Source organism: Danio rerio, chromosome 24 (genome assembly GCF_052040795.2).
Source record: "Danio rerio strain M-AB ecotype USA chromosome 24, GRCz13ab, whole genome shotgun sequence".
In the NCBI taxonomy this organism is placed as follows: Eukaryota; Metazoa; Chordata; class Actinopteri; order Cypriniformes; family Danionidae; genus Danio; species Danio rerio.
In genome coordinates, this window is record NC_141044.1 from 3,491,784 (window position 1) to 3,507,500 (window position 15,717).

The 15,717-nt window shown below is 37.7% G+C and overlaps 1 protein-coding gene across 14 annotated transcripts in view; it reads right to left on the reverse strand.

Moving 5' to 3' along the window:
• Positions 1-1,051: 1,051 nt before the first annotated feature.
• Positions 1,052-15,717, reverse strand: part of nck1b (NCK adaptor protein 1b) — a 162,006-nt gene continuing 147,340 nt past the window's right edge. For all 14 annotated transcript variants that reach the window (XM_087309047.1, XM_087309050.1, XM_087309052.1 and 11 more), the window contains 2 exons: positions 3,555-4,273; positions 1,052-2,178 (listed from right to left, as the gene is read on the reverse strand). In XM_087309047.1, the coding sequence (XP_087165173.1) occupies positions 1,978-2,178; positions 3,555-4,273 (920 nt within the window). In that variant the 3' untranslated portion in view covers positions 1,052-1,977. The remainder of the gene's footprint in view (positions 2,179-3,554; positions 4,274-15,717) is intronic.

Sequence of the window (15,717 nt, forward strand, 5' to 3'; positions counted from 1 at the left end):
AAATCTAAACATAGGGATAAGCCATTCCAAATTTAGTGCAGTGTGTAACACCAAACAGCTTCCCTGCTCAAAAAATCATGGCCGAAAGTGTCCATCAGCTGTATTTCTCAAAATCCTTCATTTCAAATGACCCTTCAAAGTGGCCAGTTTTGAGCACTTCGGTTTAGAATGACACTTCAATATGGCGACCTTGATTTTTGTTCACTCCGAAGTGCCCTTTGGAGGGAGGTAGATCTAGTTTAGAACGCACTGGGAGTTTAGCTTCAACCCTAATCAAATTCACCTGCCTGTAGATTTCTAGTGATCTTGAAAACATGGATAATCTTGTTCAGGTGTGTTTGAATAGTGTCAAAGCAAAACTCTGCAGGACAATGGTCCTCGAGGACCAAGTTTGCCAAGCCCTAATCTAGGGTGTAATTTGGAGCACTGTCTTGAACAACTTTACTTACACTAAATGACAGAACTCCGACATTACAACTAAATCTCTAAACTAAACTCTGAAAGGTTTTCCACACACTCCCCACCAAAAAAATCCCCATTCCTTAACTCTCACCCCATTCTGACTCCAAGCAGCTGGAGAAGTAATCATGGTCATGGTGATGGTCCCCTGGAGGAGAGCCCAGATCATCACCCTCCTCACGAGTCATAAGAAAAGAACGTTTTTCCAACTTAAAACTGAGACGTGACCAGGGAAGAGTCTATCCCATTGCACGATCCACCAAACATACTTATCTACTTAGTTTTACATGCAGAGATCTGATCCTCGGTGGAACATCTCTGACCGTTTATCATAACCTGATGAAAACTACAGGGAAGCAGCACTTTGGATCTTGATCGCGAATTCAATCCTTCCTTGAAACCTGAGCTTACAATGCTGCCTTCATGATGGCACGCTTTCATTCATACTCTACACTATAATATGTGAGAAAGTCAGCAAGCTAATGAAGAAGGCAAACACCTGACGAAGCTTCAAACCAATATTCCACAACCAATGATAACGAAAACCACATAATATTCACCCCGGTTACATCAAAAGGAAATGTGGCCTTGATCAGGAAAGAAGGCTTTATTAGTAAAACATTAAATCATGAAAGACCTTTTGTGTGCACCAGTGTGGTTTAATCTTCTTTAATCATCAGTCATGGCAATGCAAGGCTCCAATGAAGATGAAGAAACTCCCACGTTCATTCACATAAATGTCTAGCAGAAGACATCAATCACAGCTAAGCCAAAGCAGAGACAGATCATATTTATGGCATAGCATGGATTCTGACAGCTCCAAGATGACAAATTTAGGACTCCATTCTTAAAACTTGCTGACAAACCGCAATAATTGGCATCCGGATTGTTCTGGACGTAGAACTTTCGGATCTTTACTCTTCATAAATATAGACTACAGGCTTAGCTTCAGGTCGGAAACATGCAGCTGCAAGACTTCCGACTTTCGATTACAGTTTAAGTTTAATCCCAAAACGATATCGCTCGCTCGCTTTTATTGTTGGAGCAGAGATATTGATTCCTAATAAATATAGCAGATTACGTCAATTAGGTCTGTGTAGTTCAGGCAATGCAGGCAGTAACAGACAGTATGTGAGACCTTTGGAAAGAAGTTCAACAGCAGAATCTCGAAAGGACAGTTAAAAAAATTGGCAGGGAAGTTCAAGAACAAATGAACAGAACATTTTAGAAATCAATGAAAAGAATATATATTTATATATTAACAAAAAAAAAAGACCTAGTTTTGTAATCCTAATACATGTTGACATCAAAATACAATGCATCACCTATGGTCTAAACATACTGTATTTTGATACATTGGGCGAGTCCCTCAATGAAAGTTTCTGAGCGAATGAGCGGGAGTCCATCTGGTCAGTCTCTCCCTGTACCTCCCTTTCTTGGAATGCTTGATATCCCCGTTCTATCCATCTCTCTGGAAGTGTAGTCCTTGTTATTATCTTGGTGTTTTTTATACTGGGATCAGGAGGCAGCCAGAGCCTTAACCAGGTAGAGTTTGTCGCCCTGCTCACTGGTGAAGATGGGCGCCTTTTTGTAGTGTTCCACCAACTCCTCCATTGTGTTAAACTTGCGCTGTCCGATGCAGTACAGGTTGTCCTTCAGCTGGACTTTAAAATGCTTGTTTTTGGACTGAGCTTTCAGCGATATTGAAAAGTCATTGGGCTAGAAAAATAAAATGCAAGGAGAGAGGGACAAATTGTCAAATTAGACAAATTCGTTAAAGCAATAGTTGAAATATTAGCAGTTCGAAATGAGTGAACTGATAGGCCAGGAGAATCTAAGGGTACATTCACACAGCTATATGCTAAAAATGGAAAACATACAGATGACAAAGTGTCACACTTTTAACGTGAAAAACAAGATCAAACCTTTTTTTCTAGTTTACACGGATCTGACTAAGTGCTGCATTATGCATGCCCAGCCAATTGTTTTCAATGTTGGTTAGTTTGTTAAGGCTTTTTTTCTAAGTTAGCATTTTTAGGGCTCTCCAAAAATCTCGTGTACATGAACAGCCAAACAAAACGTTTAAATAATTGTTTAAATTGTGGGTGCAACTCAATCAGCTCCCTAACTCCTGAGGTTTAGTAGGTCATTTAGTAGGTTTAGTGCAGGGGTGCCCAAACATTTCTTATCGAGTTACCAAACTAGATTGAGGCTAGTGGGTCATAGGTAAATATAGCTGCCATAATTACTTCCTAATTTAATAAATAGTATTTAAAAATAACTAAAACACATTGCTTTGTACTAACTAATGCAGTATACATTTATTTTCTGTTTTTATAATGAACTTACTACAGTAAAACAGTCTCATTTATAACAGAATGGAGATACACTAGTCAGGCTGCACCTGATTTTGCCTTGATTTGCTCGCAGATGTCCTCTGCATTGTCCTCTATTTGTCGCATGATAGTAATTACATTTTTACAAAGTATTTATTTATGTTTTTATAATTAAACATTTAATTTTAGTTGGCTTTTTTGTAGCTCAGCATTAAAACAAACATTCACAAAAGATTACTTTAAACTAGAAATGACAATCTCTGTAAAAATCATTCGCCCCAACCCTGCCCATCATTCACACTCCTTTTTCTGATGGGATGGTGGGCCAAATCAAAGGTTACAAGGGCCAACTTTGGCTCGTGGGCTGTAGTTTGGGCATCTCTGGTTTAGTGGATTAGTAGATTGTGGACACAAATTTGGCACTGGTAAGGAAAAATAAGAAGCTTGGTTCAGTTCACATTGGGAAACTGAACGTGCCATGAAAACCATCCTCGTTGTACAACATCAACACTGGAATTTATAAACAACATCAGAACTTCGCAAGAGGCACCATGAAAATCGTGGTGCTTTCTAAACAGAAGAATTTTGCAATAAAGAGTCTTAAATATGGGCTCTTCTGGGAATAAACTCCCAGATCATTGCCCTGACTACTGAACAAGAGATCTGATTGAGAAGCACCCTCTCATTCCAGGCACAAGGTAGAACTGACTAACAATTGAATGACGTGAGAATAGAAGTATAAAACTTCTGTCTACTTACCGAGGACTCGCTGTCCCGGATGAGGAAGTCTCCCTCTGACCCCCTCTGGTTAAGCGCCACCTCCGCTTGGTGGCGTGTCACCTTCCCGTAGTACCACTGCTTTCCTGCGAAGCGGCCGCTGGATGAAGGCTCAATGTAGTCACAGTCAGGTGTGGGTGGCCCCGGCATGCTGGCCGAGTTGTGCGACTCCTGCAGAACAGTCACGTAGTTCTTCGGAACAAGTCCCATCTGCCCATCTGACTTACGACACTTCCACCACTCTGGGTCATTTTCTGGCTTCTCCACTACATCCATAACCTCCCCCTTCTCAAAGTTCAGCTCTTCATCATTACCCGAGCTGAACGGGTAGAGTGCTTGTACTGTGTGCAGCACACGGTTGCCATTCGCACTGTGAACAACAGCAGACAGTTTGTCTGAAAGTCCAGCAGAATCATTGCTCGCTGATCCATCTGCGTCCTCTGTCACGTAGTTGGAAGGGAACCATCCCGAACGGCCGTTGTAGCTTCCCCTCCACCAGCCATCACTGCACTTCTCCATCACGATAACCCTCGTTCCTTTAACCAACGATAACTCATCTTCCCGCTCGGCCGCATAGCTGAACTTGACCAGCGCAGGGAGGTTAAGGTCATACAGACGTTCACCGTTGTCTGGGTAGAAATCAGAGTCTGCATTGGACGCTGTTTCACGCATGCCTGTTTTCCTTTTCACCTTTCCGATCCCTGCAAACATAAAAAGAGGTACAATTAAGTATTTCACTATTTAGTCCTTTCTTTGCACTCTACTTCTTGGGGTTTCAGCCTAAGATGTTTTCAAAGCGTCAAAATATTGTAGATGTTAACGTTGTGGAAACGAACATGGTGCATTCCCAATGTTGCAGTTGCTGTTCAAGTTTGTTTTATTCACCAACAAATCATAATTTTTTTTGTAAGTTCGTTGCTTCATTCTGGAATTGGCATAAAGGGTACACCTCTGTGAAGAAAACTCCAGGTACTACTTGTCAAAATTGAGGAAAACAACGTACAAGAAAGTGTAATGTTTACCTGCTTACCTTGTAAATTTTACTATTGCCTCTAATAGTAGACCACAAGAGCTCCTTTTATATTGATGGCATATCATGGATTCTGACAGCTCCAAGATGACAAATTTAGGACTCCATTCATAAAACTTGCTAACAAACCGCAATAATTGGCATCCGGATTGTTCTAGACGTAGAACTTTCGGATCTTTACTCTTCATAAATATAGACTACAGGCTTAGCTTCAGGTCGGAAACATGCAGCAGCAAGACTTTCGACTTTCGATTACAGTTTAAGTTTAATCCCAAAACGATATCGCTCGCTCGCTTTTATTGTTGGAGCAGAGATATTGATTCCTAATAAATATAGCAGATTACGTCAATTAGGTCTGTGTAGTTCAGGCAATGCAGGCAGTAACAGACAGTATGTGAGACCTTTGGAAAGAAGTTCAACAGCAGAATCTCGAAAGGACAGTTAAAAAAAATTGGCAGGGAAGTTCAAGAACAAATGAACAGAACATTTTAGAAATCAATGAAAAGAATATATATTTATATATTAACAAAAAAAAGACCTAGTTTTGTAATCCTAATACATGTTGACATCAAAATACAATGCATCACCTATGGTCTAAACATACTGTATTTTGATACATTGGGCGAGTCCTTCAATGAAAGTTTCTGAGCAAATGAGCGGGAGTCCATCTTGTTAGTCTCTCCCTGTTTCACAATTTCCCCAATTTACCTAATAAATTTTACTATTGCCTCTAATAGTAGACTACAAGAGTTCTTTTTATAGCAACCAAAAGCTCATTATGACGCTAGCAATCCAATCGCTTTGGACAATCTCAATAATCATTTGCAAATAAGCACCATTTCCATCCAGGGAGTCAAAGAGAAAAAAAAATTGTCACTTCCTGATACACTGGCGTTAAATATCAGAGTTTTCTGCAGTAGGAGAAGCCACTGTGGCCCTGTTTTTCTTATATAATAAGCTACTTCCAACTCAGTAGATGAAACTCACTGATTGCAGTTTTCACTTAATAGCAACACGTTTAACTAAAGTCATTTTTCAATGAAAACTATGTTGAGACAGTCTCTTCAGGGAGTAATTTCATCACTCCGCACCCTGCACTCATTCCATTCTTGTCGAAATGATCTGTGAAACCAAAGAGCATTGTATTTTGATACAGGCACCAACAGGCAGGGCATGAGTAAAAGGAGAACTTGTCCAAACACATGTTACAGTGCGGCGAGGCTTGTGCGTTCACACTGACAGGGGTACACAGTAGCTATCAGCTCCCGTCTGCTCGAGCAATGAGTCCTCTCTTAGTAAACATGGGCACTGGTCCAGTTTCAAAACCAGCCAATCACAAACATCATTCCAGCACTCATCAGATTATGCTCAGGATTTTGGTCTTCCTCCTTGAGTATAGACTTGATTCAATTATCTCCAAATGAACAGGTGTTAACAAAAAGCTTTAAGACAATCTTAAAAAAAAGTTGGCACCATGATACAAGGGTGCAGGTTTTTGTCTCAGAATTTGACCAAATGGCTCAATCATTCGAAAGACACAGCTGTGCGAGCCAGATGTATTATTCAGTGAACAGTACAATTAGGAGTCACTGGAATGATTACCACACCCAACGTCCTCCTCCATGGGGAGGGAAAGAGCGAGGGAGTGTTGGGTTATGTTCATGGACACTGTCGAGGATTCCGACTTGTCTGACCACATTAGGTCAAGCCAAATGGGCTGGTATGAAGGATTAATGGAGAATATCTGACCCCAAGGCCTTTCAACCATGTTGGAGGTTTTGGCAAAGGTTTGTGAATAGTGTTACCGTAGAGGAATGTCCGCTTGGCAGTTAAGTTTGTACTAGCCCAATCCAAAGGCCCAAAGACAGATAAACACCCTCTCTTCTCTCTTTACATACCATACAAAAATGCACTGCAGCAACAAAATGATGGTATTAGATGGTAATACCATGATCTTAACATAACTCATATACTGAAAACAGTTTAATCTAAGGGGATTTGCTTTAAGTGTCCCATTAAATAATCAGGTCAGACATTTTTTATTAGAAGCAGTTTGGTGGCTAACTCAAGGGCTGTTCATTTGTATACTCGGTTTCATTATTTTTGCTCAGCCAAACACCTCTTTTTAAATGATTAAAGTACAATTAAGTTGTGGAACTTTAGCAAACTTGTGGAAATTACTAATATTACAACTCTAGAGAGATTTGTTGACTACTTTTCCGAGTTACTATTAACGTCTGTGTGAAATCAAAATGTATAATATTTATTTTGCTAGCACAGCTTTTTCTTCAAGTGGACAATTACCGGCAAAACAATATTTTGGTAATATTCAATCAAAGCCTAACCATTCGGACCATTTCCACATTTGGAGTGGTGGTCCTCCTCTGTTGACATTAGTTTGACAGCTTTAATACTCTTTAGCCACGTCACTCTTAAGGCTGGTTTATACTTAGCATTGAGTGATCGGCGTGACCCACTGAGTCTGCCATGCATTTATACTTCTGCATGCTGTTTGTGTTGCTCAGGAATAACACTTCAGAAACACTAGCTGGCAGTGAGGTTTTTATATTCCTCTTTGTCAAGTTTCTTCGCGAGCGTTTTATTTTTTCTGAGCGCTACTTTAATGTAAAAGCAGCTGCAACTTGCTCATTCAGAGGTAAAAACCGGCAGACGAGCAACAACATTAATCATAAGGTAAACACAAAACAACAGGTTTCATCTAGAGCTACTTCACATGACCCATCACTTGTAAACCCTCGCTCTAATGGGTTTGTGCGGCTCTCGGTCTGGTTACAGCTACCAAGCTGACCAATAAAAGAGCTTGTGCTATGCCTCGTTCTGCAGTGTAGTTGCATTTTTGGAAAGGTGCGCATCAGCGTTTGTGTCAGCCACGGCGAAGTGTGTGCGACCATGTGAAGGCTGCTCACAAAGCATACGTGTGCGCTTGACGCAGAAGTATAAATCAGTCTTTACTGTTAGTTTGTTACAAGAAAAGGATGCACGAAAAACAATGTCCACCCCCTCCTCAATTTTCCATTTAAGTTTTAAGTATATCAACATACTGAAATAAAACTTTGATCAACTTACGGTTCACAAGGACTTAATAATGGTAAAGGAGAGAGTGATTTTTGGTTGCTCAGCAATGGGAAAGCAATCTTCTGAGTGCTTTGAAAATCGAAAACTTGGATGTGTCCAAATATCCAGGTTAACAACAAATTGCCAACACAGTACTAAGCTAGAACTACTTTTCTGATCATGGTTTCAGTGAAACAAACTGTATTTGTGATTAAAATGACTCATTACATGTGTTAATTAAATTTTAACAGCGTCATTAATGTTTAATGACATTTTAATGAAAATTAAGCTTAAGAGGTAAAACAAAATACATATACTAATGACGCTGTTTTTTAATTCATAACAGTTTCTTGACAATCATGTTTATGACAGATTTATGACAAGTTTTGTTGTCTTGGTAATGTCAAGTTCTCATAACAAGGACTGTGACGTAGTTGTCATAAACAGTGTCATCTTTGCATTAAAAATGTTAATGACAGTTGTTATAAGCATGCATAACATCATAAGTCATGCTTCTAAAGCTTTAATGAAAGTCGTATGAAGACCACTTCAATTAAAGTGTTATCAAAACTTTGCATCTTGCCCACTTTCTACCCACAAGCTGAGGCAGTCGAAAACCAATATTTTATCCAATTGCTTTCATAGTGTAAAACCCCATACAAATATGATCGAATGCATTTGTAAAAGCACACAAGGACAACGACTGACAGAACATGCGATTGTTAATACAGCCGTCAACACAGTACTAAGCCCGAAAATTGATGAAATGTTCCTTCCAGTTGAATCTATGGACATCCAGCCTTCACGTTTTAACCTCAAATTCCCGTAGGCAGTTTTCAAAAAGAAAAATACCTAGCAGATGTAATTTAACAATACCTGACAAGTGAGAAGCAGGTGAAAACCTTGCCTGATCTGAAAGGAAATCACCCAATTTACTTTACGCTTACTCAGAGGCTAAAGGTTAACTGAGTGAGAACACACAGCTTTTCCAACTGCTTTTTTTTGTTGTTGTTGCTCCGAGCGAGATGCTTATCAAAGTTTAAGGACAGAGTAATTTACTCAGATGCCTCTGCTGCCTGATTTGCATTAGAAATACATGAAATCCCAAACCAAGATATTTGCCTGTGGCCCCTAAGCTACAGTATGTCAGATTGAGAGAGACACACACATTTGCATGGTCAATGTGAGCAGGAAGTCAACCAGCAATAGTAACTGGAGCATTTAGTGCCCCATTTGGTGGACGTGTCGGTGCATGCAACCGCGGGTGTGTGAACTTTGACAGCACAAGTTCATAATGCACTTCTTAAAGGGTCAGTTCACGCACAATGTAAACTCCGGTATAATTCTTGATGTAGTTTAAAGTCAATCCCTGCATTTGAGATAAATGAACGCATCAATATTGAGACTGACCAATTCAAGAAACAGTCACTGTGAACCAGATATCTATAATCTACTGTGTGTCTATTAATCACCCAAACATTTCAGATGGCTTCACACAACTTAGCATATGGATAGAGATTGGTTGGATTGGATGGATAGAGATTTTTTATAGGGTTTTTATGTTCTTATCGATAGCTTCTGTGTATATTTTTTATTAAAAACAGCGGTCAGAACAACTATTTAGTTTGAGTTCCACAAAGTTATACAAGTATAAGTACATTAAATGTTCAATAAATTTGAAACAAATCAAGTGAACCATAAAAAACTAAAACTGGACCCAAAGAAACTCTCCACTTTTTTGAAAATAGGCTCAGTTTACATAAGTTTATTTCCAAACTAAAAGTGGAGTGTTCTTTTAAATGAGTGTTTAGGCTAATGCATACCACATATATAAAGACCAATATCAAGTTGGCACTTGCTAAAGCAACCGGTCTTGGGTGTGAATGTTCAGAGCAGCGATGGTGGAGGTTGTGAGTGAAATATGACTGCTGTGCTTCACGAGACAGGGTTGGTAATTCACCCACTCAGTCAGTGGATTAGTCAGTCTACAGGGTCTCTAGGGAGATGATGCAGACCGTTTATGAAAGTCTATTTTCAATTCTCTTAACTAGCACTCATAAGGAAACTAATCACATCAAAATAAACATACTATTTCACAACAGGGTGCATCATGCATGGAGGGTATATCCCCTTTTTAAGTCAGAATTACAAATGAAATATTAAAGATCAGTCAGTCAGTCATTAGTCTGATATTGGTATTTGTGCTGTTTTCATAAATCCTATCACTAAAAAAGCAGAACATTGGTAACACTTTACTTGAAAGGGTGTTCATAAGACTGTCATGAAGCCTTTATAATCATGACATGACATCATGGATGTGGATGAGATTTTATGCATGCTTATGTCAGCTGTGATTAGGTGTCATTTGCTCAGTTATGTCACTTTAAATGCAAAGATGACATTGTTTGTTTTGACAACTTGTCGAACAAATACATCACAATCAGTTATCTTTGTCATGACAACTTCACCAGGACAACAAAACTTGTCATGAACATGATTTGTCATGAGGCACTATAATTGTCGTGAATATTTTTCTGATCACTTTTTTCAGTGAAACAAACTGTATTTGTAATTAAAATATTGCATTAAATGTGTCATTGCTCTGTCATTGAATTAACAACATAATTAATATTTTATGGCATTTTGATGTCAAATTCAGCTTGTACCACTGTAGTTGAGGTCAAAAAATACATATACTTATGACGCCGTTTTAAAATTCATGACATTTTTATAACGGCTTCTTAACAATCATGTTTATGACAGATTTATGACAAGTTTTGTTGTCTCTATAATGTCAAGTTGTCATGGCAAAGACAAAAACTGATTGTTTCGATGTCATCTTAATTAAAAATGTCAACATAATTAACAGCAACAAGGGGAATTTTCCTGAATTCCTACTAGGGTTGCACAATTTATAATGTACCGTTATCGTGATGCAACATACATATCGCAGACATGTGGGATACATTACATTTATTTTAATGCATTTATCAAAAGCACACTTAATGACAGTAGTTATAAGCATGCACAACATCACTCACATGTCAAACTTTAAAGAAAGTTATAAGAACACCACTTCAATTAAACTGTTACCAAGACTTTGCATCTTGCCCACTTTCTAGCTACTTCCTGAGGTAGACAAAAACCTATTTTATTTAATTGCTTTCATAGTGTAAAACCCCATACAAATATGATCGAATGCATTTGTAAAACCACACAAGGACAACAACATGCACTCGTTATAGGACGGGACTTGTGGGACTTGCGACACACCAAAACACAGCACAATCGAAGCATTCCTAACTCAAGCACAAGAATTACCATCAAAATTGCTGTTTCCATTAACATCCTGTAACTTTGGATCTCACTTCTAAATAAACATAACATGAGTTTACTCCTGGCCAAACGATGTATTTTGTGAGATAAAGCATAATATTAAATGATAGCTTTATTATTTCGTCTACACAATATGTATATTGTCATATTGCAGAGCCCTACATGCTTTATCTTCTTCAGTAGCGTTGATGCACCACGCTGAATGCAAAAGGGATGTCGAGCGTCTTGAAATAATAAAGTCTCAACGGAAATCCAAACAGCAAATGGACCCAAGAGACATCTGAACATGGGTGGAAATAGTAACGCGTCTCGACTGACCACTTTAGTCTGGATGACTGAAAGCGCATGTTAATACCAGATGGATGTGCTGCTGACGGAATAACATACACTGTATTGAGCCATGGTGCATTTCCTTAAAACAGCAGCATGGGGATTTTTCTTGTATTCCTACTGGGGTTGCACTATATATATATATATATATATATATATATATATATATATATATATATATATATATATACAGTTGAAGTCAGAATTATTAGCCCCCTTTTGATTTTATTTAATTTTTTTAAATATTTCCTAAATGATTTTTAACAGAGCAAGGAAATCTTCACAGTATGTCTGATAATATTTTTTCTTCTGGAGAAAGTCTTATTTGTTTTATTTAAGCTAGAATAAAAGAAATTTTAAATTTTTTAATAACCATTTTTGGGACAAAATTATTAGCCCCTTTAAGCTATTTTTTTTTTCGATAGTCTACAGAACAAACCATCGTTATACAATAACTTGCCTAATTACCCTAACCTGCCTAGTTCAACTTATTAACCTAGTTAAGCCTTTAAATGTCACTTTAAGCTGTATAGAAGTGTCTTGAAAAATATCTAGTCAAATATTATTTACTGTCATCATGGCAAAGATAAAATAAATCCGTTATTAGAAATAAGTTTTTAAAACTATTATGCTTAGAAATGTGCTAAAACAATCTTCCCTCCATTAAACAGAAATTGGTGAAAAAAATAAACAGGGGAGCTAATAATTCAGGGGGGCTAATAATTCTGACTTCAACTGTATATATATATATATATATATATATATATATATATATATATATATATATATATATATATATATATATATATATATATGTATTCCAGAATTATCGATATCACAATAATAGTATATGCACTTACCATCCACTTTATTAGGTACACCTGTCCAACTGCTCGTTAACACAAATTTCTAATCAGCCAATCACATGGCAGCAACTCAATACATGTAGGCGTGTCGACATGGTCAAGACCATCTACTGCAGTTTAATCCGAGCATCGGAATGGGGAAGAAAGGTGATTTAAGTGACTTTGAATGTGGCATGGTTGTTGTTACCAGACAGGCTGGTCTGAGTATTTCAGAAACTGCTGATCTACTGGGATTTTCACGCACAACCATCTCTAGGGTTTACAAAGAATGATACAAAATAGAGAAAACATGCAGTAAGCAGCAGTTCTCTCGGCGCAAATGCCTTGTTAATGCCAGAGGTCAAAAGAGATTGGCCAGACTGGTTCCAGCTGATAGAAAGCCAACAGTAACTCAAATAAGCACTCACTACAACCGAGGTCTGCAGAAGAGCATCTCTGAATCTATGCCATTAAGCATTAAGGCAGTTCTGAAGACAAAAGGAGGTTCAACCTAATTCTAGTAAGGTGTACCTAATAAAGTGGCCGGTGAGTGTACGTATCACAGACATGTGAAACATTACATTCATATTATGCATTGATTGTTTATCTAAATTTGACCAATCAGATGGGGACCTACTATATTCATCCCTGCCTCCCCAGTTGCTGCTCTGCTATTGGCTAAATATAAACAGTAATGGCGGGAAAATGACAACAGTCAATCAGAGTCAGAATATCTGTTAAGGTTTTCACTCATTCATAGAGTTTTAAAGACTTAATGTTGGCACCTAGACACTCTTTAGTCTGAATTAGATCTAGTCTGATTTAGCATTGAACAAAGAAACTATTTTAAAGCACTTTTAAAGTTTTATCGTAAGAAATATCATTATAGCAATTCTTAACAATATAACATCCAGTATGTTCCCACATAGGACACATGGGAAGATAGCGCTGCACTTTTTATGGCCATAATAGCTCAATGTGCTTATCTATTTTCCATCCTGATATCACCTACAGAAATTTAAGCAAGTTTGAATCTGAGATGTGCAACTAACAGGCAACCATTAGAGAAAAGTTTGACCGCCCGCCCAACAGACTGCATCCACTTCCTTTCAATTTTCAAGTCTTTCCTCTGTGTGCAACATGAGTGTACTTGGATTGGTTGTTTCCTCTGGTGAGCTCATCCTATTGTTCTCCAATGCGGGGTTGTGCTCCAGTTAAAAACAATGTAGAGCCAGAAATAGGTGTTGATTTAAGTCACTGATGAAATTATGCTTGGTAAACAAATGACACAAAAGTGTGGAATACAAAATTATGTTAAATAGACTGATATATGTAACAGCTGAAAAGTGATTCTATAAGGTGGTAAATAAGTTAATATCTGACATTGACACTGAATGAAGACTGTATTTGTGTCATTGGACTTCAAAACCAATAGTCAAAAACACATTGTACTTGTTAAAATGATACATATTTATTTATCGGACATCACAAAAGCTATGTTTCCATCCAAAAATGTTAATTAAATTTATGAGGATAACTTATATGCTGGATAACTTAGAGACATAAATTAATGAATAAAGGTTTAAGTTAAGTACTGGAGTGTTTATGGTGAGCAGGGTTTATACATGGTAGTGTTGTTTTTACTCAAGTGTTTGCTAACACTTTATCAGCAAGCAGGGATTACTTCATTACAACCAAAAGCGGAGACGCATCTTACACACATAGAAAGTTCTCCACACACACACACACACCAGTGCTTAGCTGCCAATGGGATGTCGTCACTTCCTTAAAGGTAGTGTTTACTAGCAGGGCGACAGTTCCAAATAGTGGCCAGACATACCGAAATCAGTATATTTGAAATCATTTGTCGTGAAACCATTGTCGTATAAATGTAAATAATAAAAATAAATAAACATTTTAAATGCAAAACACTGTAGTGTAAACGTGGAACATTTCTGTTTTTGGCTACATTGCTAAAGTGTATATGGTTAAAACTATTATGTATTAAAAACTAAGCTTAAATCAAGAGAATAAAAAATAAAAACAAAAAAATTCTTGAACAAATGTTCACCACAGTTATTTAACTATTCAAACTAAATAACAGCATAGTATAGTAAGAATGTAAATTGTGTGGTAACTAAAGTGCACGCCAGAAATAACCCAAAGTAAAGATATTACGTCATTATCATAAAAAGACATTAAAGAGATGCAAGCAAATCTCGTCAAAACAAAACAAAAAACAGTGGAGCTGAAAACAAGACTTTCTTTCAGGTAAGAAAAGCCAAGAGATCAAAAGGTCTACAGTGACAGTGACTGTAAACCACAGCTCTGTCTAATGCACAAATCACATGACAACAATCTGCAGAAGACAGACCTCAAAGATCACTTCACCTTTCCTAAATCAAACACACAGACACTCATCAACAGCTTGCAAAAAACCCGGCATTTGCAATGACAGTTTCAGCAATTGTGAGTGTTTCAGCAGTTATTTTACAAATAATTTAATGAAAAAGTTACATTTCGTCCTAAAATAACAAGAAATATTGATGATGCCGCTTAATCTTTGTATGTACAAGTGATTTAATGAAACAGTTTATACACCAACTCGTTAGCTCAGGCATAAATATAAAAAATGAAGGATTTGATGACATATTAAAAGAGTCTATACCGTAGTCCTGTAAACTATGAGTGTAAACTGGGCCTAAGTGTGTATTTTTCGCAAGCAGATTTGCAACAGGGGCGGAAGAGGATCACGATGCCGGCTCAACATCGTGGTGTCTGTCTGCCATCGGCGTTGGGCAATGGCATCGTCTATCGACCCAACCCTTTCACATATTATTTATAGTCTGTTCATTTTATTCTGTTTATTTCTCTTTCACAGGCATGCAGAGTGAACATGCAGAAAGAAAAATCTGTGTTTGTTTAAAAGAGCACGGCTGCATCCGAAACCGCATACTTCCATACTATCTATATAGCACGCTAAAATCAGTATGCGAGCCGAGTAGTATGTGCGAATTCATCAAATTTGAAAATCAGTATGCAAGAAGTACCAGGATGACTTACTACTCCCGGCGAGATTCTGGAGTGCGCATCTATGATGCCCCGCGAGCGAATTATTGAATGGGAGTAAAGCGACGCAACCGACGCAATTAGGTCAGGTGACCATGACAAAACGGCAGATGTAGTACGTCCGAATTCCATTCATACTTTACACCAGGGGTCACCAACCTTTTTGAAACTGAGAGCTACTTCTTGAGTACCGATTAGTGTGAAGGGCTACCAGTTGTTAAATAACACATATATTACTTTTACCTTTAATTATATGTTATTATTAATAATTAATAGCATTCATCTATGTGAAGACATTGATCATGGTAATGATTTCTCACAGTAGTTGTCAACAATGATTTAACAAGTTAGATAAATATCAATATGCAACACTTCAGTTGTCTGAAATTGTTTTTAACGTTTTATTTAAATGTATAACAAAGTCATTTTTAAATTTACACCAATGCAAGTGTGATTTAAA